We start from the raw sequence: 24130 nt of genomic DNA, 5'->3' as shown, positions 1-24130 counted from the left end.
AATGCACACACCGCTCAAATTCTCCTCGAAGTATGTAGAAAACTGAGGCTGAGGGCAAGAGGCCATGGGGGTTAGTCCTGTACAACTACCCACCGACTCCACCAGAGACCAGACCAGGAGCCAAGAACACAAAATTTCATGAGCGAGCAAGCATCTAATCGGTACACGGATTCCTCAAATTTGAGGATGCGAAGCACTTGCCTCCGCACTGCGTGGCACGCGTCCTGAAATTCCTACGCAACGTCAAGAGGCCTCATAGCCCAAGGGTCCAAAACATAGGGAGGCAAAGCTTAAGCATTAAGCGAAATTGCAGCCGCAAGTAACACCGTGGTTACCGGTGGGTTGAGCGTGTACTAGCAGTCGGCCTGGAGTTCTCTCCCCTCTAAGGTTAAACGCCCGCAAGCCTAACAACAGCTGATAATGTTGCCATAAATAATCCATACTCTAACTCTTTTATTTGGCCAGTTGCTCTGTTTCTTTGTCGCTTCGCTTCGCTCGTAGGGTGGCTAGTTACTACGTCGCGACAACACCGTGAGCGAATTTACCGGCTGTTAGCATAGAAACTTGGGGCACATTTGGAAGTTTCTAAGCGGAAATGGCAGACGCGAACTTGCAAGAGTTCACGAAACAGCAGTTCGATGAGGCGTATCGACGGGCTCTGGAGCGGAAACGGCTTTTCAAAGAATATCTAGCGCGCCACCAGGTATATCTTTGCAAGTAGGACATTTTTCTAGCATGAGGGCGCTGTCTTCGTTGCGCCCTCCACATGCTAGCATACCACTGAATGGTGTCCCTCCTTGGCGAGATATAATACCTGTGATCGCTCGAAACACTCGAAGGCTTCAAGCATGCCGAATTCCCAAGCGGGAATCACCACAGATAAGGATGGCCTGCAAGGCGCCTTTCTGTCGAACCGCAGGGTTTGACCCTAAGCTGCTGCAGGCCTCCCTTGCGTCTGCCAAGGGCGGTTCTGCCATCCACTTTGCGTCCTGCCTTGCCCATGCACCTCCTCAGGTAATGGAGAGGCTAAACAGCGCTATTGAAAAGCTGTATGAATGCGAGCGTCTCCCTGAGGACCCCCTCGAGTTCATAGCGGTAGAGGTTACGTCCAGAGGCAGCCAGGGGGCCACATCAGCGCCCTTCCATTCGCAAACCAGCCTCAAGGCCAAATTGTCAGGGAACTCTCGGAGCCTAAATGGCCAACAGTAGCGGCCATTGGCAACCTCTTGCGTTGTCGTGTTGGCCAAGACTCCCCAGATTGGCTGAAGTCGCTACCGTCGCAGACGTTCACATGATGCCGCTTAGGCTGCCCGACTCAGTTCCCGTTGCCGTCGATACGTGGATTGGGGCCGGTGCGCGGTGTGCCGACTAACTCAATCCGACAAAGGCACCGGGACGATGTTGTCCGAGAACAGCGGCGCGCTTTAGTCGTGGCATCACGGTGCGCTCACAACAGTGCGGCTGTGTCGGTCCACGCAGCAGCAGTATCATCATCAGCAGCAGCGGTAGTAGGTGTAGCAGCTGGCTTCGACTCACAGACATAGCAACCCACCATAGCATCCGCAATCCCCACAGCTACGATTGGCATCTAGCGCATTGCCATTCATTATTACCACCGATAGGGGCGCCAGTAACGTTTACAAATCGCCACATACGCGGAGCAGCAGCTATTAAATGGACGAACGGTGCAACCTCGTCGTCTAGCAATCCAGTTCCTGGCGGCCGCGATTGTCGGTGGTTTTTTCGTGATGGAGCTTCACGGCCGGGTCGACGTGTTGGATTTGACACTTGGGGTGGGTGTACGTTGAGGGGTTTGTTCGAAGGGGGCGCTGGAGCTATCATGTTCATGTTGTGGCAGGTGCGCTGTCGCGCCCAGTGAGAAGCTTTGATTGCAGCATGCTATGCCTGATTGCGACGGAGGCGATACCACGTGGGCTTGTACCTGGTCGCTCCGTGGAAGCCTTGTACCTGTTTGCTTACGTAAGGCGAACCGATGGCCAGAGCGTTGACCTGCTGTGGCACCTTTAGGCCACATCCGGGCACACGACACAGTCATAGTCTTGTAAGGATGCGTTGCGTGGTCTGTGAGGGACACGCTTGTACGTTAATTCTCTTGGGCGCCTATTGCGAGTGCAGGATTCCCTGTAATAGGTATGGGTGGCTATGACAGTGTAAGTCAGACGCGATGCGCAGCACGGCGCATTAGCGTGAAAAGACGCACGCTGCAGGACAGCGAGAGTGCACTGTGGGTTGATACGGCCGCCCCATGTCGATACAAGGCGGAGAGGAGGGTCGATGGCGAACCTCGCAACCGGACCGTCGACTATGTTTTACAATTTTTAATGCGCTTCGGCGGAATCTCAGCGCCCACGCACAACACACGCGCGCAGGAATGCAGCAGAAGCTTTCCTACTAAATAAACGTAAGCCAAGACAACCTAGATAGATAGCACGCAGCTGGATGCGCAAAGAAATCCACAGGCACCAACCGCACGGCGCCCCCATGCTCTGAGCAGGCAGCGGCACGTCAGGCAAATGCAATCCGCGTCATAATGAGCTAGGTACCGGTGACAAGGGAGGAGACGGACCACTCAAGTGTTGGATAGAAAAGACAGATAAGAGGGATCTTGCCTTGCTCAAAGCAGGCTCAAGTCCATCGCTTAGTTGCATCACGTCGCACGGTGTTACACGAACTAGATCCTCGCCACCTTAGCTGCGAGCGTGCTTTGCACCCCCAACCCCGCCATGGCATGACAGATGACACGTTACCCCCACACAAAGCCGCGCCGACGACGTCCAGTCGCCAGGCATCGACATCTTCAGCAGTTCGAAAAATCAAACACGGGCCCCGTGAACACTTGCCGAGAAGAGCATGAAGAAATGGACCGAGCTCGGGTGAAGCGCAGCACCCTGCTCCTGACAGGAAGTAAGCTAGGTTGCATGCCGGCAAGGTGACGAGGACGGCCATCAATGCATCAATCCAATTAAGCCCAGCCATGTCCAGGTCGCGTACAAATGGGTTTAGGTCACTGGCCTTGACGAACTTGCATTGCAGATCCCACAGCAAGTTTGAATGATGGTCAACTGTCTGTCGCTCTCCAGCGCCGGCTCTGGTCGGCCTCACTATTTCATCTGTTAGTCTAGTGCTTATCTGTTTGTTCGTCCGCCAGTCGTGGTCCTTTTCCGCAAAGGCTGTCCAGTGCATGGGCGGAGTAGTGCAACCCTTGCGCCAGCGAGTCGGTGACCCACAGCCAACAAACCAACCATACGTCAGTCCAAATGGTGAGCAGATGCCCCCGGAAATGCACCAAAAAAGCAGAGATGCACCCTCAGCATAAATCCTAAAACCCAAATCACCGAGCATACCGTACCATGCTGTACCAGACTGTAAGGCCACAGCTGCACGCTGCGGGTGGAAAGGTCAATGGCCAGTCGCAGTCCGAAGCAGATGCATGCTCAGACAGGTCACAGCAACCCAGTGTCTTGCTATGTGTATCTTTCCGTTCCATAGACACGAAATGTCGATAGGGCACCCACAAACAGTCCCCTCGGGCTCCACGACCAGAGGAACCCGCAGCAAGACCAGAGGAACCCGCCTTGTAGTTCTGCCCTATCAGTGTACTGCACCTTGAAAACGAACAGCCTAAAGCTCAGAGCCACCCTAAAGCTCAGACACATCGTCCGTGTCGCCGTCGTCCGTGCCACACCGCCGCAGCCCATTGCCAGGCAGAAACGATGGGATCCGTAGCTTGGAAGCCCTAGACCCTTCACGGGCCGCGGGCCCACCCTCTGCGCATCCCAGCGCCTGTACTGTGAGCTCCTAGAAAGGAGCAGCCAAGCCCGACAACCCCTCCACATCAGTATCACCCATTTTCCCGTCTAAAAAACTAAAAACTTGCGTCGCTTTTTTGTGGTTCATCTCTCGCATCGAGGCACCCGTGGATGACCAGCGTTTGAAGCATGCGCCAGCGCCTCGGCAAACCCCGTCGCTCCCCCTCTTTGTCCCAGTACAGCCCTCGCCGCCCTCATCCCTCACATACATGCACTCACTACCAAACAAAGAGCACCGAAGACCCCGCAGCTCAAAAACAGCTGCGAACAGATAGCATATACACGATACTCCGGAGGCATGATGAATCGTACAAGTGCACACATGCATACGGACATACATACCCGAGGACACCCACGACTGTCAACGACAGCTGGTCAAATGGAGCCGCGGCTGCCAGCATGCGAATGCATTCGCTGCCATGTAATGTCCGTCACGACACTGCTAAGCCCGCAGGGGAAAACAAACGAGCATACGCATTCACCGGCAAGGTAATAAGCACTCAAATCCCACGCAAGCGGCCAAGACCCCCAGTCGTGCTCACACAGCAACCGCCATACGACCCGTGCCGGCGTTCATGCCCAGCTCCTCGCCCTGGTGTGCAGCATGCGGCGTGCGGTGGCCCCGTGCGGAGGCATACCCGCCACTGCCGCCGCTGCCGCCGCCACCCGCTGCCGTCGACGGCCGACTGGTGCTGCTTCCCCGGCCTGGGCTTTCCGCCGCACGCACCTTGGCGACCGCCGATGCCAGCTGCGAAGATGCTGCAAACGCAGCCGCCGTTGTGGCTGTCGTACTCGATGACGCGACCGTCGACGACCGCGAGGAGCTTGCGCCCGCGGCTGCAGCGCTGCTGCTGTTGCGGCTGCTACTGCTGCCCCCGCCGCGTGGCGTGCTTCCGCGCATGCGGCGAAGCGCGTCAGCCTTGGCCTCACACAACAAGAAGTAGCTGGCAGTGATGTGGTTGGCATCACCGGCGATCAGGTGCTGCACCAAGGCGGACCGGGTATAGCCAGAGACCTCCAGCTCCGCAACGATCTGCTCGTCACAGCGCACGCCGCCGGGTGCCGCCGGGTCGGGTGCCACCTCGTAGCAGTTGACGCCGCGTTCACGCCACTGCGGGCCGTTGCGCACCCAGCTGTGCTGCCACACCTGGCCACGCAGAGCCCCAGGACACGGCAGCAGCAGGCAAATTATTATCAAGGACATTGCATGCTGACACGAGCGAATACAAGTAGCGTGCGTGTGTGTGTATGGGTGTGTGTGTTTTACACCTTGAATTGCGTTACTCTCCAAAGGTGTAGCAAGTGTATAGGTGTGCAAAGAGTGCCACGAGGACCCTTGTCCCTTCCCCACAAGCTGCCAAGAAGCCCCCCTGCACATCGCCGCCGTCCATCGACGCTCATCCATCATCCGTTCCTTCTCCCGTAAGTGCTCATGAGAGTGCTCATAAGTTTCAACAGGCAACTGTGCTGGCGGTGGTCGTCGGGATAGCCTGGAAAAGCCCAGGAATCCAGGTTCTGTGCCGTGCCGTGCCGTGCCGTGCTGCGCGGTGCACCAATGTTGAGCCTGCCGCGGGGTGGTGTTGCTCGCCGCGATATGCCCCTGTGGTGCCTTGCTGGGTCACCATGCTTCATACCCCTCCTATGCTAACGGGCACAAGCACCCCATACAGACCAGGACCCCGGTCGGGCCCTGCACCAACCTGTGGAAAGGTGATCCGCTTCTCCGGATCCGTGGTGAGCATTTTGGAGAGCAGGTCCTTCATTGAAGAGGACAGCCAGTCAGGTGCCGTGTACTGCCCCGCGATAATTTTGTTGCAGAGCTCCTGATTATCATCCATGCACACAGACAGGAAGGCAAGCGCGGAATAAGAACCCAAGGAAGCTGTTTCGCAGGTGTGTTGCTTCCAGCCGAGGGCGGCAGCAGCACATTACGCTCCGTGCCAGCGCACTTATGAGCAGGACCGGCCTTTCCCCCCTCCCACGACCCGGATATAGATGTCGCGGAACCGGTATTTTCCGCGCACCGCAAAAATCACTCTAAAGCACATCTTCCGTGGGTGAATCCGAACGAGCACGGAAGGAAAAGGATTACGGGCGCACATCGCTCCACCCAATTGCTGTTCAGGCCACCCGTATGTATGTACGTATGTCACCTGTTTGTTTCCTCCGCTGGCGTGGAAGGGCAGGTAGCCTGCCACCATGGCAAACAGCACCACTCCCAGAGACCACACGTCCACGGGGGGCCCCTCGTAGGCCTTCCGAGCCACAATCTCGGGGGCTGCACCGCAGGGTGGGTGGGACGGGGTGGACACAGTAAACGTGTAGATGAGGTAAAGGAAGGAGTTACTGGAAAAGAAACAGGAGTATTCGTTGCCGTCCATTCCGCTCTCCCAGATAGCAGCCAGCACTATCGTACCAAGCACCGCAACATCAGGTGCCATCCGGATGTTACAGCTGCTGCGTATAACACCCTTACCCCTTCTCCTTCCCTTCTCCTTCCCTTCTCCCTTACCCCTTCTCCCTCCCTTCTCCCTTACCCCTTCTCCTTCCCTTCTCCCTCCCTTCTCCCTTCTTCCTTCTCCCTCCCTTCTCCTTTTCCTTCCCTTCCCCACCCGCGTAGGAAGGTGAACCACAGTGCACTCGCAAGCGCTTGCCGGGCACGAAGAACGCCGACAGCCCAAAATCGATGAGCTTCATTCGCTGATCGGTGTCCAGCAGAATGTTCTCCAGCTTTATGTCTCGGTGCACCACCTCCCGCGAGTGACAGTACTCCAGCGACGACACGATCTGTTGAAAGAACACGCATGCATCCGCCTCCGGCAGCCGCTTGCGCGCGCGCACGTAGTCTAGCAGTGACCCAGCGGGCGCGTGCTCCATGACCAGGAACAAATGCCTCGGGGACTCAACCACTTCGAACAGCTTGATGACGCACTGCACGAGGCTCAGCCAGTCGGGGGCAGCCGGTGGGGCGTGTGGGACGGAGGAGGATGAGCGACGGCGGAAGCGACGGAGCACCAAAGAACAAAAAAGAACTGAAGTGCTAGGTGTGAAAAAGCGAAGCAGAGGAGCACGTCAACACAGGCATCGTGTGGTCAGGATTCCGCCGCTTGGCGGCCGCACATCCAGTCCAGCCCCCAGCACCCGCAAGCCGGCCGCAATCATGACCGGCGTGCATGGGCGCGGCGGTCATCGAGCCCCTTTCCGGAGCCTTCTCGACGCGCGCTGGGGGGGGCCCCCTTTAACGCCGCCGGTGCTCACCTGGTGGCTCAGGTGCTTCATGACGCGGATCTCCCTCTGCATGCGCTTGGCCTCGTTGGGGTCGGACAGCTTGGACCGGTCAATCACCTTGACCGCCACCTTGCGTTGGCTAAGGTGATGGACAGCAAGACGCACCTGAGAACAACAACGTAGGGAACAACGAAGGGGTGGAGGCCCACGGCGTGGAGGGGCCGAGGGGGGTGAGGTTTGGAGGACTGGTGGATGATACAGGACAAGACACAAGACATAGACAAGATCAGGAGCGGAAAGGGGAGTTTGGAGAGACAGTGAGACGTCTGGAGAGACAGTTAGACGCGCTCCCTATGGGCAGGAGGGAGCGGACGTCCAGCCAACTATAAGCGTGCAGCTGGAATTCGAATCGCTGCGGAAGTGTCGTACAATACGACAGGGAGCTACGGAGCAGTGCCGCTGTGCAGAGCCACCTCAAGCCCCACAAAGCACACTTCACCACGTGCCGCTGTACTTTAATAACCCCCAGCACTGGCCCCCGGGTGCCCCACAAACCAATTCATGGGAAACACGTCCCATAGCATGCAGCACCGAGCAAGCGGCGTACTTCTGAGACAGAGCGGAGTACGCAGGCTGCGCGGCAGGGCGTAGGAGCCATTATCGCGGCTGGCTTTACCTGACAAAAACCGCCCTCGCCGATGACCTTGCCCACGCTGTAGCCTGGTAGCAAGTTGCCAAAGGTGGCGTCCGGCTCGGATCCCAACACGGTGGCGGGGTTGAAGCGCGCTCCCACTATGCTACCGCTCCGCCGGCTGGACGAGTGCTGTTGCAGCCCAGCGGCCGCCGCCGCGGCGACGGCAGCAGACGCGGCCGACGACGAGGATGACGACGTTCCCGCAGCGGAAGCGGATGCGCTGCCGCTGCCGTACCCCGCTGAGCTGCTGGCGGTACCACTGCTCGTACTGCCGCTACTGACAGCGGAGCCCGCTGCGGAGGAAGCGGCGGGTGAGGACGAGGCGGCGGCAGCGGGGGCGGGCACCGCAGCAGCCGGCGTGGTAACGGATGCTGCCATCGTGGCGGCCGGAGTGGTCGTGGTGGCGGCAGCGGGGGCCCCGGTCGTGTGGCCGCTGCTGTTCGTGGTGCCGGCAGCGGCTGAGGTTGTGGGTGTGGACTGCGCAGGTGCTGTGGTTGCTGTGGACTGGACTCGGGCGGTGCTGGCGTCGGCCCACGGTGAGTTTCTCGGTGACGGCTGTGGGATCACGGACCGAGGACGCGCCGACTGGTCTCCGGGAACCCCAGCCGACATAGAGGATGCCACTGCCGCCGCCGGCGGCGTCATTGCTGCCGCAGCAGGTGGTGCTGATGGGCTAACGGCAGTAGGCGGGGCAGACGAGTGGCTGTTGGTCGTGGCGGTGGCGGAGGCGAGGTTGCTGCTGGTGACGGTGACGTTCTCAGCTTGCCGTACCGCCGACGTACCGCCGACGCCGGCAGAGTAAGCACCAACAGCTGGCGACATGTCTATCTGCCGCATCGCCGATGGGGACGCGAAGGCAGACGTCGCCGTTGACACGGGAACTGACGTACCGGTCCCAGCCGCAGATGATGTTGTTGTTGCAGGTGCGGCGGCTGCAGAGTATCCTTGCGGCGGTATCGTCGACGTCGACGTCGCCGCCGTTGCCGGAGGCGCCATCGTCGTCGTCACTGTGGCATCGGCTGATATCGCTGATTGCCGCAATGCGTCAGCATATTGCTGAGACAAGCGCAAGGAATATTGCTGCTGCGGGGATTGATGCTGTGCATACTGTTGCTGCGGATACTGTTGTTGTTGTTGTTGTTGCTGTTGTTGTTGCGATGAGGCTGTTGGCGCAGTTGCGGAAGAATGGCCGTGCGGCAGCCTGACGGGCGTGGAGTCTCTGGAGCGACCCCACACGCCATCCTCCCGGGCCGTCGCGAAAGCAGACGACATCACCGCCGACGCGCCCGAGTAGACGGAGGCCATGTCCCCCCGATGCTGCTGTTGATACTGCTCCTGGGCCGTCGTCGAGGAGCTCGTTTGCTGGTGCTGCAGCGCCGCCGAGGCCGCGGCTGATCCGGGCGCCGCCGCCGCCGTTGCTACTGCCGCCTGCTCCACGTTCTCGGTGGACCTCCGCCAGGGCTGGTGCGCGGAAGAGGCGGCGGTAGCGGCCGCCAACGACGATGCCGTCGCAACGCCGCCGCCGCCTGGCGTCCACGTCGGCGACGCCATGGAGGCAGACACGGAGGCTGATGCGCCGCCGCTAGCCGGGGCTTCACCGCCGCTGACCTGATCCCCGGAGCCCTGAAGCTCACCGTAGTTCCCCAGGTCGGGCTGGCTGTCAGCGGCAAAGTTGGAGGGTACGGTGGAGGGCCGCACGCACGTGAGAGTGCCGTGTTCCATTAGGGCGCGAGAATAATTCTCTGAGCCTCGCGCAAAGGGCGAGCTCGAGGTGCTGTCAAACATGCCCATCTGGCTTGCGCTGACCCGCCGGGCTGCGAGGTCGCTGTAGGACGTGTTGTACATGCGCGTCGGCGTGCCCGGCGCCGAGGACCCGTGCGTGACGCTGGCAGCCCAAGTCACGTGAGCGCCGCCGCCGCCGCCGCCAGCGGCACCGCTTGCCTGCGCTCCGCCGCCGTACCCCGTCCCTGGCGCAGCAGAGCTCACAACGGCGCCGTCCTCGCTGCCGCTGCCGTACGTGGGCCGCATCGGGGTCTGCGGGGGAGGCTGTCCTGCTGCGCCGTTGCCACCGCCGCCGAAATCACCGCCAGCAGCGGCTACATCCTCCCGTTCCACATCTTGCACCGTCGGCAGTAGTGTACCGTTGTAGTACAAACCGTTGTCGCAGCCGGAACCGGAACCGTTGGACGAGCGTGAGGAGCTTGACCTGATGAAAGCGCCGCGGCCCGATCCCGGGGCGCTGCCCGTCGGCGGAACTATCTTCAGCGGCGACGGCGGCGGCAGACCCATGGGGTGAGGTGCATTGGCGAGGGCGGAACTTCGGAAGGAGCTCAGCGGCGGTGTCGCCGCCACCGCTGCCGCGGCACCAGGAAATGTGGAGAAGGGCGATGCGCCGGCAAAGCCAGCCATGCCCGTTGCCCCAGAGCCCGGCAGGGGTTGCACCTGGGAAGCGCTGGTGCTCGGACTTGGATTGGAGATGTTCCCCGAGCTGGAATTTCCGGAATTGGTCATACCAAGGAGCGAGTCGCGGACGGACTTGCCTGCGGGGCTGTACAAAACCCCGCCGGCGCCGATGGTTGCGCCAGCTGACGGCGGGATGGCGAAGTGCAGCGGCGCGCTGTGGGAGGCCGGTGCGAGGGACGAAGAAGGAGCGTGCGGCACGGGTCCCAGGGCTGTAGGCACGGGCAGCGGCGGCGGCGGCGGGTGCGTGCCCAACGCCGCCACCGCACCGGCCGACGTTAATAAGGATGGGGACGCCGTGGCGGCGTACGTGGCCGTCGACGGCGAAGGCGACCCATGCAAGCCCAACGCCTGGCCGTACGAAACAGCTGCCGCCCCAGGACTTGACGCTACCGTCATTGTCGTATAACCATGCGACGCGCCTGTAGAGGCCGGTGCCGCTGCCGCCGCCGCCGCCGCGGAGCCTGAGCCGGACTGCCCGTCGACGAACGGCAGATAGTGGTACTGGACAGCAGCGGCGGCGCTGCCGCTACCACCGCTGTTAGTTCTCTGCGGCGTCGTTACCTGCGATGCCGCCGGTACCGCTCCCGCATAAGCTGGGGTCTGTCCTGTCATGTAGCCATGCGACGGCGGGTAAACGGCCGCCGACGGCATGGGCGGCGCTGACGCCGCCCCGGGAGAAGGTCCCTCCCAGAACCGTGTCGGTCCAGGTACGCTGTGGGGGTAGGTCTGCGAAAACTGAAGCGGCTGCGGGTAGGGCTGCAAGGAAGGTATCCCGTGGGGAGAGCTCGTCGGCGACGTCACCTGGGACGAACTCCCTCCCGCCGGCTCCGGTAGGCTACTGGCCATGGTGACAGCGCTGCCGACCATGCCCATGTTCAGGCGCGGCGGCGGCGGCGGCTGCGATGGACTGCTACTGCCGTTGGCGCTCGACGACTGGTAGTTGAGGAAAGCCGAAGGCAAATATGCGCCTCCATGCATCTGCCCAGGGCCGCCAGGCGCGTAGGAAGGCTGTTGGTAGTGCTGCTGCGTGTGGGAGTGGGAGGGCGACGGTTGGGATCCGCTTCCAGGAGCGGCAGCTAGCATGCCTGCAGCGCCCGATACGCTACCGTACACCGCCGGCTGCTGCTGTTGCTGCAGCCTCATGAGGCTCAGGTTCGCGCCCTGGCCGTGTGTGTGTCGGCCGTCGCCTACGAATTGCGCCATTACGGGTTTGGAGGCGCTGCCCGTGCTGCTGGCAGCACTTGTGGGCCTCATTAGAGCGCTGCTGCCATTCGCGCTGAGCATCATATCCCCCGAGCCCCCTGCCCCGCTGCTGCCCCAGGCCTCTTTGTGCGCGTTAGAGCCAGCGCTGGCTGCTGCCGCGGCGGCAGCGGCGCCGATGCCTGAGGTGGAGTTGTTAACGGATCCGCTGACGTACTTGCTGGCACGGAAGCTACCCGGTGCCTTGGGCCCCGGCGGTCCGGTGCTGGGCGCGGGCGGGGCGAAGACGGATAACAGCTGCCCCAGCTCCTGCACCACCCGGGCCGCCTGCACGTGGGGAAGATGAGGGAACGCAACGCACGTCGCAAAGAGAGACGCCAGGCAGCCACGTGGGTCTCTGCATAGGAGGAAAACTTGCAGGTGACCTGCAGGTGAGCCCCAAACGCCAAGAAATGGAGCTATCGATCTCTTATTGATCAGCTTGTGTGAACTTCCAATTCCTAGTTGCGGCTCGCCACCAGCCGCCTTCGGTTCAAAGTAACAAGGGGCCGCATCAATACCGGACCAGCTGCCGGGGACTCTTTAGGGCGGCCCGGGAGCCACGCGCCACCGCATGACACGGTTAGGAGCCCCAGAAAATACACTTCCGCAACCTCGTTCTCTCTGTATCTGTGGATGGACAGCAGCTAACAGGGGGCCCCCGGCCCCTACGGCAGGCCAACTTTTACAGCACGCAGCCTCACCTCGTTCGGCAACGTCACCGAAAGCTTTGTATTTCCGAACCAGTTCTCGCCTGGGGAAAAGAGGGCCAGGACCATGCAGAGGAGACTACCGGTCGGCGGCGAAGATAGAAGCGAGGGGAACGGCGCTAGCGCGGTGGCGCAAACAGTAACCCAAAACCAGGACATTGGTCACGTACACGGAGCAACACCCGTGCTGGGCAGGCTGTGCCTGGCTCTTCCTACGCACGCTAAGCCCTTTCTTCAGGAAAGCTTTCTCGGGCAAAGCCCGCCTCGTTCAAAAAACGCCCCTAGGATATCCTAGGTAATAGCACGACTAAGGGAATTCCAGTTGACACAGAGCGACTGTGCCGTCGAAGGGACTCGTCCTACGTTCCCGCTGGACAGGCACCCACCCGCCGCTCGCTGTGTTGCCTGGGACGTGGAGGGCCTGCCCGGCACCGATGCAACCCCGGGCGGAGCTCCGCCCGTGGAGGGCGGCCCCGTGGATGAGGAGGGCCGGTTGCGGTAGGGACTCATGGTCCCAGATGTCCGGCTAGTCGAGCTACCCATTCCCGATCCGCTTCGCCCGTTGCCCGAGTACTGCAGTCCGTACGCAGCAAAGAACGGCTTTCCCGGTAGCTGGCCGTGGGAGCTCCGTTCTGCATTGCATTAAAGGCCGGAGGGCGGAGGGCGAAAGGAGGTTTGCGCGTGCCGGTCAGCAGGTATATTGGGGCCGGCCCTGCCGCTAGCTTAACTGGCCCAATGTCGGCCTGGCCCGGGTGAATCCTCATCGAAGAACACGTTTCTGCTATTGCGCTTGGCCCCGTGCAACTGGTGATAACTGCCACGCGCAAAGAGCGTGCTAGCGCCAGTCGATTTAGCCTGTCGGCATTACCCTGCGCTCCCAGCACAGCGCGCTCAGCTTACGTCTGCTGGAAGACGTCCGCTGGAGAGATGCCGATGTACTGCGCTGCGAAGAAGGGTGCTGCGGGGACGACACGTTGCGCTGTGGCGCCGGCGACGCGGTCCGATTGTGGTACGGGTAGCTGCCACCCAGCATGCTTGCGACCAGCGGCCCGCTGGCCGTTGGGCCTGCATTGGAGGCAGTAGTTGGCCTTGCGCTAAGCACTGGCCTGCTGCCGCTGCTTTTCCGGGGCTGTGATGGCGGTGACGGGCCGGACGCACCAATGTTCGTCCCGCTAGCAGGCGGTCCTGGCCCGCCTAACGACGGAGCACCGCTCCGCTTTTCGCCTGATGTCAAAGAGCATGTAACCATGTTTGGGTAAATCAGCTTGGCATAGCGCAGACCAATAGCACTGACGGTCAAGTCTTGGGGCGCGGTGCCCACAACTTAGCAGCCCACGCCCAACCCACGCAGAACTTCAAGACTTAGGTTAAAGAGGCCCCAGTAAGCTGGAGACAAAAAAGTAACGCGAAACTCGATAAAGTTGGGTTATGTCATTCCATGCGTACCTGAGGCGTAGGCCATTTCAGCTTTTACCCGTCGGGGCCCACTATCTCGTCTCTTCAGTGAAAATGTTCCATTTTATACCCTAGTCAAGCACATTGCCCAGTCCAAGAGGGGCTACGAAGGCAAAGCGGTAGCGCATATCAAATAGTCACCAGCAGTTCCCTTCAGTTATTGCTGTGAAAAGAGTGGCCCGTTTCGGCACGAGCTGTGGTTTGCGAGCGACTCAGGTCCAAGGAATACGACTTTCGTACTCGGCTTCCATAGAGGTTGGGCATCGTAAGGGGTTTCAGTTGTTTCAGCTATTTCCACTATTTGAGCTCATATACTAGGAGGCGCTGGAAACAGAGCTGACATACCGCCCGCTCGTTTCAGACTTTTGTAGGCATTTCTCTAATTGCTGTCCTGCTCCAAGCCACCGATGGCGCCCTCCAAAGTTAGCATTAATCGGATGTCGCATGATGTAAAGGTCCTCTTGGACGGGCCCCCAGTTGGTATCTCGGCCTGGCTTCCCTGCGAGAACAATGCGGCAACTGTTGAGGCGCAAATCATGGGGCCGGAAGGCACGCCATATGCCGGAGGCCTCTTCCAGCTACGGATATTGTTTCCTGACCGGTGCGCATGCGAGTTGGGACCCTTCGGTTGCACGGGACGACCCCGAACGACGGTTATTGGTTGCTGTCAGGTATCCGCATGAGCCACCAAACGTCAAGTTTAAAACGAAGGTGAGATGTCGCGAAGAATGCGTAACCTGAGAAGGGACCTGATAGAACATAGGCCTTTCATTCACTGATATTGGCTCACCGTATGTGCACCCGTTCCTTCAGGTGTATCATCCTAACATCTCGCATGATGGGAACATCTGCTTGAGCACCCTCAACATGCCCCCCAAGGTATGGTGATCAGAGTACGGAGTACGCGTGCGGTTGTAACCCAGGAATATGTCCAGATCAAACATATGTGAGGGAAGGGAAGGGACAGGTGTCGACAGGCTTCTTCAGCGAAGCCGACAGCTTGCAGGTTCCACAGCTGCTGCCGCTGCCATGTTAAGAAGATGAACATCGACCTTTTTCTGAAATTGGCAGCTTTGAATTCACGCCTTACTGTGAAGCCTAAACGGTGTCTGTCTATAATATATATGGGCACCATTTCTAACCACGCCAGGGCACCTGGACGCCTGCTCACAGCTTGCGGACCGTGCTACTCAGTATTCAGTCGTTGCTCTCGGAGCCAAACCCAGATGATCCCCTGGACGTCGACGCTGTAAGTATTTTGTCCAAACTTGACAGGCGTGACTTCAGCGGTGTCCGGGTTTCACAGGCGGTGTCCCATTTGCCACTAGCGCGTGCGGGGTTGCGCTAATTTGAACTCCTGATGCAGGGGCTACGGCTGAAAATGGAAAGGCAGCCACATGGTGCATCGACATTTCTTTACCTCGCGTAACTGATGCGCCATATTGGCCCTGTTGCAGGCCAGGGAGCTGAAGACGCACCCCCACTTGTTTCGGAGCCGAGCTGAAGAATGGACTCGAAAGTATGCGAATCCAGATGGCTGCCTGGCCGCCGCAGTAGCCATAAGCTCGATAGGGGGGCAGCCATCGGCCATCACTGCTGGGCAATCTGGTGCCGGCGCCCAGGAGAAGGCCGGGATGAACTTGGTGCAAGGAACAGGACAGGAGAAGGAACCAGTGCTGCCCGCAGCAACTGGAGGCAGGGCTAATACAGACGAACCCGAGGTATCTAGAGGAGGGCCTGCCTCGCTGGGATCCTTGTCAGCGGCACAGCCATTCGGACAGGCAACAGCAATAGCAGCAGGAAAGGGTGAGATGCCCACACGTGAGCCAGAGACAACATTGGCCCAGGCTTCACAGGGCAAGTCGGTCGAGCCAAGCAGAATGGGACAGGATTCAGCTGCGGGCAATCAAGTGATAGGCGTAGCTATAGTGCAGGCGGTAGAAGCGAACGACGACCCAAACAGGCCATCGCGCTCAGCTGCAAGCTCTGGACTAATGCAAGCCACGATAGCGGGTAGGCAGAACATAAGATCTTTACAGATCTCTATTCAGTGCATAATATTCTATATCGTTTGTATGTGCAGGCACACAGGGCGCGAGTGCGGCAGGCAGAGGTGCACCAACAGCCTCCAGGTCGCGGCTGGCGCTGGGGAAGCGAAATCGCGCATGACGATGTGGAAAAGGAGGATCTTTTAGAAATTGTATCAACATGAAACAGTTGCGCTTTTTAGAGCAACGTTTCTCCTTGGAAAAAAATCTTTATGGCTTCCATGTCGTACGGTCCCCGTGCGTCGTTTGGACCTGAACATTGCGACCGGAATTCGCCAATCTTACGTTCCAAAGCTGCACTAGCAGCGAAGGGATGCCGCTGGACCTGTAATATTGCCACATTATTTAGGTGTCCTTGGCACAGTAGACGTAAGAAACTCGCCTAGGTGTAAGTCGCGTTACTGCGCTTTCAAGCAGCCTACAACCATGTTGCCTTGCATGCAACCGCGGCTCGGGCGGGTTGGCGGCACTGTCCGTCACCTTGGCACCGCGCTACCTGTTCGTCGCTTGGTCGCTCCACGCCCATGGAACGGTCAAGGTGCACGCAATCGCGTTGCCGTGAGAGAGGTCAGTAGAATGCGCCTTGCGCGCTTTGGTTTGCATTTCTGAAAGGTCCGTCACTCTCAGCACAATTTCTGCCGGCGCTCCACTGCTTCAATAGGCCGCCGTGATAGAATTGGCCGAGGCAAATCCAAAGGAGTCTTCGGAAAGCAAGGCCGTGGACTTTGACTCGACAGTCTATAATTCGGCAAATCTGGGCAATGGCACCATCTTGTATGATGCGCGCGCTGCAGAGGCCTCCACCAGCTCAGAAACCGCCAGTGTGAGCGAAATTGGGAACGGTAACGGCAAGGAAAATGGTGTTAGCACTAACGGTGTGCACGCGAGCACCAGCAGCAATTCCAATGGCAACGGCGTGGTTGCCGCCAGCTCCCCCCCGGTAGACGCCCCTGCGGCCCCCAGCAAGCCTGCGGCTCCGAGCCCTCCAGTGAGCGAGGTGGCGCCCATGTCGACTGTCTCTCTGGATAACGCCATGGACCCGCAAGCAGGTGGACAGATAGAGACTGTGGCCGCCACAGCACCTGAGGCTAAGAAACCCACGACCGCGGCGGGTACCCCGTACAGTAACCCAGGCGGCCGATGGAGCCAGTTCAAGACGTACTCCGTTTTCCAGGTGCGTCTTCACCCACAACAGGACACAACAGGGAGGAAGCCTTGCATGGAGATGGCGAGGTGCACCAGAAGGACAAAACAGGCATTTTGGTGATAGATCGCAGTGCACGCGGCGCTCATGCGGGGGATTTTTAAAATACTGTTTCGAGGCAGCGGCCAAGCAGCGAACCACAACACCTCTCTATTTGGGTCGAATGCTGAGACAAGGCGCAAGTTCAGCCTTGCTGGGGAGCTATACGATGGGTTGAAGCCCACGTGTTGACAAACCCTTGCGTCCTGTTTAAGCAATATGAAAGGGGTGAGAGCCCACGATGCACGGCGATGGGTGCGTACGCAACAAAAAGGACTTTGGAGAGGAATCCCATGATAGGTGCAGCGTATTGTGGTACACTCCCTTCCATATACCACAGCGGCGTGGAAAGGCCGGCTCGACAAAGCGTGTTCACGCTCACAAAACTTTAACGTCAACCTTGGGGGTTTGGAGGTGTCCGTGCCTCATTTGGCCCGGGCAGCTGTTGCCGTGCGCGCTGGCGCGGCTCGCATTGTGTGGAAAGGGGACGTTCATTAAGGGGACGTGTTTCCTCACGGCGTGGAGGTTGCGTCAACAGTCCGTTCCACGTACTCGCATTTTCCTGAGTCCCGTGGTAGGGTGCACTCGCCGCTGCACGACGCAGGCCGCAGGGTCAGCTGTCACCTCGGCATTGCCGGGATGTAACGAGATCGCTTTTCCTTTCCTGATTAAGTACACGCCGAATTACAGCGATTGAGTTTGAGGGGTGCTCAGGGGTTGGAGCCCTCCTGCAGCATTTTAACACAGCGGATGCTAACACGCATGTGTCCGCCGCTCCCCGCCCTGCACAGCGCACATTTGAGATCTGGTCGTTCGCGTTCCAGTTCGCCTGGCGCTACGTGCTTCTAAACCAGAAGTTTACGTACGGCAAGGAGGGCATGGTTCCGGAGGCAGTTTCCGCGCGCAAGAAGGAGCTGGCGATTTGGCTGCGGGAGGGGCTGGTGCGCCTGGGCCCCACGTGAGTTAGAGGCACCCCGCGTTCGCACGCAGGTTGTCCGTTGTACAATTGCAATGTCATTGGCTAGGTGGTTTTGAAGGGCCTTGGAGGGGCAAGGTATTGACCCCTTCCCCTCGCCGTCCTTTCCCTGACTGGTTTAGGATTCTAGGGGTTCAAGACCACACCCAGACGGGAACCCCTGTGTTATTAGGGGTGTGTGCGAAAGGCTAGGATAGATGGATGGGGCCGGATGCTCCTGCCGCAGACTGTGATCATAACCGTGCTGTCCTGAGAAGCAACCAAGTGCGCCTTCTTTATCCCACATCATGCATTGGAAATGAGGGGAGACCACTCACTGATGGCTGTCGCTGCTTGCCGGCCGGTATTTGGCCTCATCAGGTTCATCAAGATAGGGCAGCAGTTTTCCACGCGTGTGGACGTGCTGTCACCGGAGTTTGTCAAAGAGCTTGAGAAGCTGCAGGCAAGTAAGGGAAGGGGGCTGTAAGGGCAGGTTGGACATGGAACGGATGAAGGGAAAGGGATATGCGGACGGTGAGTTGCCGATGGATTGAACAGTGTAGCCCTGAACACGGGAAGTGGGGGAATGGATCAGTGGAAGCTGCGGGCAATATAGGCAAGGTAAAAAGGCAAGGAAAGGGGATGGGCACACACTGCGCGGCATGATCATCATCAGCGAATTTTCCTCGATGGCTCGCCATTCACTACCCCGCGCCACCAGCCGCATGGCTCCGTCACGTAGCTGCATGGAACCAGCGGTGCATGACTCCCCATGCCGAACTACCCTGTTCGCCCTTTCCCACCTGACAAACTTGCCCACCTCGCTGCCATCCCACCATCGCCACATGGTCGCGCGGCCACCGCCTGGGCACCCCTCACGAACAGGACAACGTGCCCCCATTTGATCGGGAGGCAGCCCGCAGCATCCTTGAGGCCTCCCTCGGCAAGCCCGTGGAAGAGGTGTTTGAAGAGTTCGAAATGGAGCCCATCGCCGCGGCGTCACTGGGCCAGGTGAGACTCTCCATCAAGCACTTAAGCCAGGTGCCCCGCGCTTTCACCAGTCCTGGAGCCTAGCCGTTTCTTGTGGGAAACGCACGAGATACTCAGCCCGGATCCCTGGCGGTGGACGAACCATTGAGCACTAACGAAGTGCACTGAATCAAGCACCGCTTATCAACTGCTGCATGCAGGTGCACCTTGCACGCCTTCGTAGCGGGCAGCGTGTTGTGGTCAAGGTTCAGCGTCCCGGCCTCAAGGATCTCTTCGACATCGACCTGAAGAACATCCGCGCACTGGCGGTGTGGCTGCAGAAGGTAGACCCCAAGACGGACGGCGCGGCGCGTGACTGGGTCGCCATCTACGACGAGTGCAGCCGCATCTTGTACCAAGAAATCGACTACAGGTGCGGAGACCCGCGTGTATGTGTGACTGGGTTGTGGTTAGTCTCGACACAGGGGGATCAAAGCAAAGAGGCAGAGGGGGATTTGAACCCAGGCGGGTCAGGCGCGTGCCTCACCCCTCCCTGCATTATGAACCCCCCCCCCGCCGCTTTCTGCCACGACAACTACTCTGCTGCTCCGCACACGCATTGCGCCAAGCCCGCCCCGCCCCGCACGGCTCGTTGCATGCAGGCTGGAGGGCAAGAACGCGGACCGCTTCCGTGAGAACTTCGCAGACGTGGAGTGGGTCAAAGTACCCAAGGTGTATTGGGAGTATAGCGGGCAGGAGGTGCTGGTGCTCGAGTACGTGCCAGGTGGGTGGATGAGCGTATGGCAACAGGTCGTAGAGGTTACCAACCGAAATCTGATATGCAATGAGATGGAGCTTTGTTCCGGGTGCGCTGGAGGCTGCTGCAGCTGGCAAGCCCCCGAAGCAAAGGGCCCAATGCATTCTGGTCAGGAGGCCTACGACGCCACGAGACACCAGGACGAGCGGCCGTCAACGGTCCTGGCCTATGTTCCCACTTCACCCCTGCTGGCACCGCACCACACGGTCAAAACCTCGGCGAAGCGCATGCAAAATCTTCTTCTTCAGGAAGTGAATCATCTGTTTTTCTGCTTCTGAGTGTGTGTTTGCTGCACGTTCGGATGCCCGTGGTTGACTGTTCGTCGCTTGGAGCCATTCGTAAGCTGTAACCCTGGCCCCTTAGTCTTCGTTTTTAGTTTGGCTACCCCATATCTTCGCATATCCTATCCGGTCTGTGGCTCTGCAGGTACCAAGATTAACGATGGTCCAGCTATTGACCGGCTAGGTCTGGATCGCAAGCGCCTGGCGCGTCTGTCTGTGGAGTCCTACCTGCAGCAGATCCTGCGACATGGCTTCTTCCACGCAGACCCTGTGAGTGGCGCTCCGTCAGGGCTACCGGCTGGGCGGGGGGGAGTTTGTCGAATGAGGCTGGGTCGGTCCCTACTGTTCTGTTCCTTCTTCTAGGTCCGCCCATGGGTCGGTCGTGCGAGTATCCCTTTCCTAACTCGTTCTAACTCCCGGACCTGATTGCGATGTGCTCCTCAGCACCCTGGTAACGTGGCAGTCGACCCCGCCAACGGCGGCCGTCTCATCTACTACGACTTCGGTATGATGGGCAGCCTGGCTCCCGAGGTCAAGTCCGGACTGTTGGAGCTCTTCTATGGTGCGAGGGAAGGAAGGGGAAGGGGAAATGGCAGGGAAAATGGCAGGGGAACTGGAAGGGAAAATGGCAGGGGAACTGGAAGGGAAAATGGCAGGGGAAATGGCAGGGGAAATGGCAGGGGAAATGGCAGGGGCCGTCCGATCCCTGCGCTGGAGTCTGGGATGGTGTCCTCTCAGGATCTGAAGAATTGAATCGAGGGAATGCATCCGTGGGTGCCCGGGTGCGGCTTGGTGGTTTCGGATGCGTATGCGGAGTACTGCAGACACAGGCGAGCTGGTCAGGACGGGTGGCATTTTGAACAGACGCGAAGCCTGCCGCTGTTACTGTAGCCATGGTAGCTATCCGTTGATGCCGTCGTTGATGCTCGGCTGCGACTCTGCAGGCGTGTACAACCGGGATCCGGATCGCTGTCTGGAGGCGCTGACCACCATGGGAGTGTACCTGCCAACGGGTGACAAGACCGCCGTGCGCCGCACCGCGGAGTTCTTCCTGAAGGGTTTTCAGGTGCGCCATAAACCCTAAGAGTTCCCTGGAAGCTGCGCCGCGCAGAGGCCCCTGCCTCGACTAATGGGGCGCGGCTCTCTACCTCCTTCGCAAGCCCAACCTAAGGGGGATTCGTCGATTCTCTAGGCTGTTGGTTCGGTTTATGCCGCTGGATACGGCTGTCTGACTGTTTTCACAGCATGGCGCTTGGCTGGCTGCGGGTTGACTGAATGGTTGGATTGCTAAGTGAGCTTCAAACCTTACTTTGGTATTTTGTTCCTTGCGCTCCTTTGTCTTCAGGAGCGGCTGGACTCCCAGCGGGCGGAGCGCGAGGCCAAGGGCGTCGACTACAATAAATCCTTCAAGCCCCAGCGCACAAAGGCGAGTGCGGGATCCTTCAGGGAGGAGCGACACGTCTGGGGAGAAGGTTGTTCTGTCTTGGAGATTTTTGCGCAATTTCACTGCAAGCATTCCAGTGTCCGCCATTGCGTCCCGACTGTATATATAACCCATCCATAACCCTAGTCTCTTGTAAAGGAAGGGGCGCCAAACTGACTCCGTGCGACTGTACCGCCCGACCGCGCCCCCGGCGTGCGGTGCGTGACGTGCCGGCTTTGATACACAGCGCCATAGCCTTCGGAACACGATCGACCTGTAACAATAATCCATCTATTATAATGAAGATGACTTGAAAATAATATTGCGCGATTGTTATCACAGGATGAGGCGAAGGAGCGGCGCCGACAGATCCTGGCTTCTATCGGTGAGGATCTGCTCCTGGCCGCAAACGACCAGCCTTTCCGTTTCCCTGCCACCTTCACCTTCGTGGTGCGCTCCTTCACCGTTCTGGATGGCATTGGGAAGAGCCTGGACCCACGGTTTGACATCTCGGAGATTGCGGCGCCATACGCACGGGAGCTCCTGCTGGAAGGCAACCCGGTGGGCTCCAAGCTGCAGCGCGAGTTCAAGAAGGGCCTGGAGAACCAGGTCGGCCATCTGGGTGTCAGGATGGTTTGGTCTCGTACCTAGCGAAATGGCGTGTAAGAGGGCCAATGTGGAGGATGATGAACCCGGAGACGCATAGCACCCGCGAACGAACAACTATTATTCGGGCCTGCGTGCATTTGGCGGGGTTAGCTGGTTGGCTGGCTGACCGGCTCGCGCGTTGGATTCTCGCACAGCTTTGTCTCGATGTGTCGTGTGAGCGTTTGGAAACCGCAGCGGAGATCGCGCATGGCGAGCAGACTGGAGGGCTTGGCTGGCCTCGTGCTGAACCCAATGTGCGCTTCCTGTAGTTCCTTGCCTTGGCGCCGCTTTACAGCCCACCGTGCACTCCCCGCTATTTCCCTTTTTCCCGCCAGAACCGCGCCCTCAAGAACCTGTTCGTGGGCCCCAACAAGATCGACGACATCGCCGTTACGATGCAGCGCCTGGAGCGGGGCGACCTGAAGCTGCGTGTGCGTGCGCTGGAAGCAGAGCGCGCGCTGACGCGGGTTCAGGTGCGGCTGCTTGTCTGCATGGAAGAGGGCCAGCGATCCATACAATGCCGGACTACATCGGGAGGCCGTCAGTCAGTCAGTGTTTATAGTGACTGCTTTCTCCGGCGTGCGCTTCCCCGCCGTTTCCCTTCCCTTTAGCGGCCATGCTGCTGCTCTCAAGTGTTCATCCCGTGCTCACGTAATGCTCCCCCGTTGCCCTGTATTGGTTCCGCGAAACAGGCCTGGCAGCGTGTCATTGCAGCGGCCCTCGCTGCCTCGACGCTGGTGAATATCGGCACGGTGCTGTCGGTGTCGGCGCTGACGACGGGCGCCACTGCGTCCTTCGTAGGGGCTGCACTGTTTGGGTTCATGCTGCTCAAGAACTACCTTAAGGTGTTGCAGCTGGAGAAGAAGGAGCTGCAGCTCTCGGGTCAAACTGTTTGAGCCGGAGGTCCTGTGCGTAAATGGTTTGAGCGCGGGCTAGGGAACGAGGCCGTGGCGCTAGTTGTACCTGTTGGGCCGTTTTGGGTTTCTGGTAGGCTGTAGGTAGTGGTCGAGAGGAAGAACGAGGAGAGGGTGCTTCGTCATATGGCTGCTTTAGCGGCGGTCCTTTTCTGGTGTTAATCAATGAGTGGCACAGTTGTCTGTGTTCGTTAAACCTTTTCTGGTAAGGTGCGTGTCCGTACTAGCATCTAATGTTTGGGGCCAGGTGACGATCCGTGTCTCCGGCGCGCCGTGTTGGCATCAGCGGAACAGTTCCCCGAGCTGACCTGGATGACCTCTCAGGGTCCCTCGGCATTCAGGTAACGAGCGATTGAGCGAAGGGACGAGGTTGCTTGCCTGATGGCGGTGACGGGACCAGCGAGTGGTGGAGAGGAAGGAGTGGTGGAGACAGAGAAAGAAGAGTATTGTACAAAAGGTGACGCATTTACCCGAGGCGAATGGGTTTTCGGATTGCACTCAGCAGGTCCTGCGCTCGCGCTGCAGTGGTCGAAGCGCAGTGCGCTCCCCCAGGCCCACCGGCAACGGTGTTTTGCGAGTCTAGGGCCTTGAAAGGTAGCCTGAAAGCGGTGTGCCAATGTTACGCGCAAGGAGAGCTGCTTGGCTTGTTTGTCTTGAGCGCCGACGGAAAGGAGTGAGGCAAAGAGCCTAAGGGATCAATTACTGCCAAGCTCTGCGCCGTTGATTGACGGCAGGTTAATTCGATTTTGTCCTCTGGATACAACTCGGGACCATATCCGACGCCGCCGCGCCGCTACGGACGGCGCGGCACAGAAGGACAACGGCACAGAAGTGCCAAGCTGTCCGAGTCCCAACGGGGCGACGCGGTTTTGCTGCCTGGGGCTGTGCTCAATGGACTCATGGATAAATGCAATTTGCTCCTGCCGGGCTAGCGTCGTTCAGGTCTTAGGGTTCGGGATGGGAGTACCTGGGGTCTGGTGCTTCTGGGCATAGCGATTGGGGGGGACACTCCTGCATGTGGCCAGTGTGGTGCTCGCTCTTGCCGGCAGACCGTGTGTTGCCCTCACGTTACAGGGCATACCCGCTCACGGCCAATCGGAAGAGCACTTTTGCTGGGGCAACAGAAGCAGCCTAACCGGCCCTTGTGCTGTTGCTGCTCGTGGCGGCGGTGGTGGTGGTAATGGTGACTGCTAAAGCCTGAGGGGAAGTTCGT

General features: G+C 59.3%; 3 protein-coding genes across 3 annotated transcripts; 2 read left to right on the top strand and 1 right to left on the bottom strand.

Moving 5' to 3' along the window:
* Positions 1 to 163: 163 nt before the first annotated feature.
* Positions 164 to 1717, top strand: VOLCADRAFT_104181 (uncharacterized protein). Its single transcript, XM_002949197.1, has 3 exons — positions 164 to 337; positions 502 to 703; positions 1015 to 1717. The coding sequence occupies exons 2-3, from the start codon at positions 596 to 598 to the stop codon at positions 1207 to 1209; spliced, it is 303 nt and encodes a 100-aa protein (XP_002949243.1). The 5' UTR covers positions 164 to 337; positions 502 to 595; the 3' UTR covers positions 1210 to 1717.
* A 3038-nt stretch (positions 1718 to 4755) lies between these two features.
* On the bottom strand, positions 4756 to 7791 carry VOLCADRAFT_42482 (uncharacterized protein; the record flags this gene model as incomplete). The annotated part of the gene is made up of 6 exons (XM_002949064.1): positions 4756 to 4968; positions 5531 to 5650; positions 5984 to 6108; positions 6443 to 6761; positions 7089 to 7223; positions 7735 to 7791. Coding segments are annotated over 6 exons (969 nt in total), but the record flags the coding sequence as incomplete, so codon positions are not given.
* A 6235-nt stretch (positions 7792 to 14026) lies between these two features.
* Positions 14027 to 22963, top strand: VOLCADRAFT_104180 (uncharacterized protein; the record flags this gene model as incomplete). The annotated part of the gene is made up of 19 exons (XM_002949196.1): positions 14027 to 14220; positions 14291 to 14330; positions 14433 to 14498; positions 15077 to 15440; positions 16206 to 16234; positions 16329 to 16841; positions 17702 to 17868; positions 18247 to 18332; positions 18587 to 18603; positions 18751 to 18876; positions 19056 to 19267; positions 19497 to 19618; positions 20078 to 20202; positions 20377 to 20494; positions 20877 to 20998; positions 21278 to 21391; positions 21698 to 21964; positions 22339 to 22476; positions 22696 to 22963. The coding sequence occupies 19 exons, from the start codon at positions 14027 to 14029 to the stop codon at positions 22897 to 22899; spliced, it is 3024 nt and encodes a 1007-aa protein (XP_002949242.1). The 3' UTR covers positions 22900 to 22963.
* Positions 22964 to 24130: the final 1167 nt, after the last annotated feature.

Source organism: Volvox carteri (assembly GCF_000143455.1).
Source record: "Volvox carteri f. nagariensis unplaced genomic scaffold VOLCAscaffold_13, whole genome shotgun sequence".
Taxonomy (NCBI): domain Eukaryota; kingdom Viridiplantae; phylum Chlorophyta; class Chlorophyceae; order Chlamydomonadales; family Volvocaceae; genus Volvox; species Volvox carteri.
The sequence above is the reverse complement of the archived record's forward strand: the minus strand, read 5'-3'. Positions and strand labels throughout refer to the sequence as shown.

Coding starts and splice junctions, on each gene's coding strand:
- VOLCADRAFT_104181 (XM_002949197.1), top strand. CDS start 596: ATGGCAGACGCGAACTTGCAAGAGTTCACGAAACAGCAGTTCGATGAG. Junction 704..1,014: donor AATATCTAGCGCGCCACCAG/GTATATCTTTGC, acceptor GCACCTCCTCAG/GTAATGGAGAGGCTAAACAG.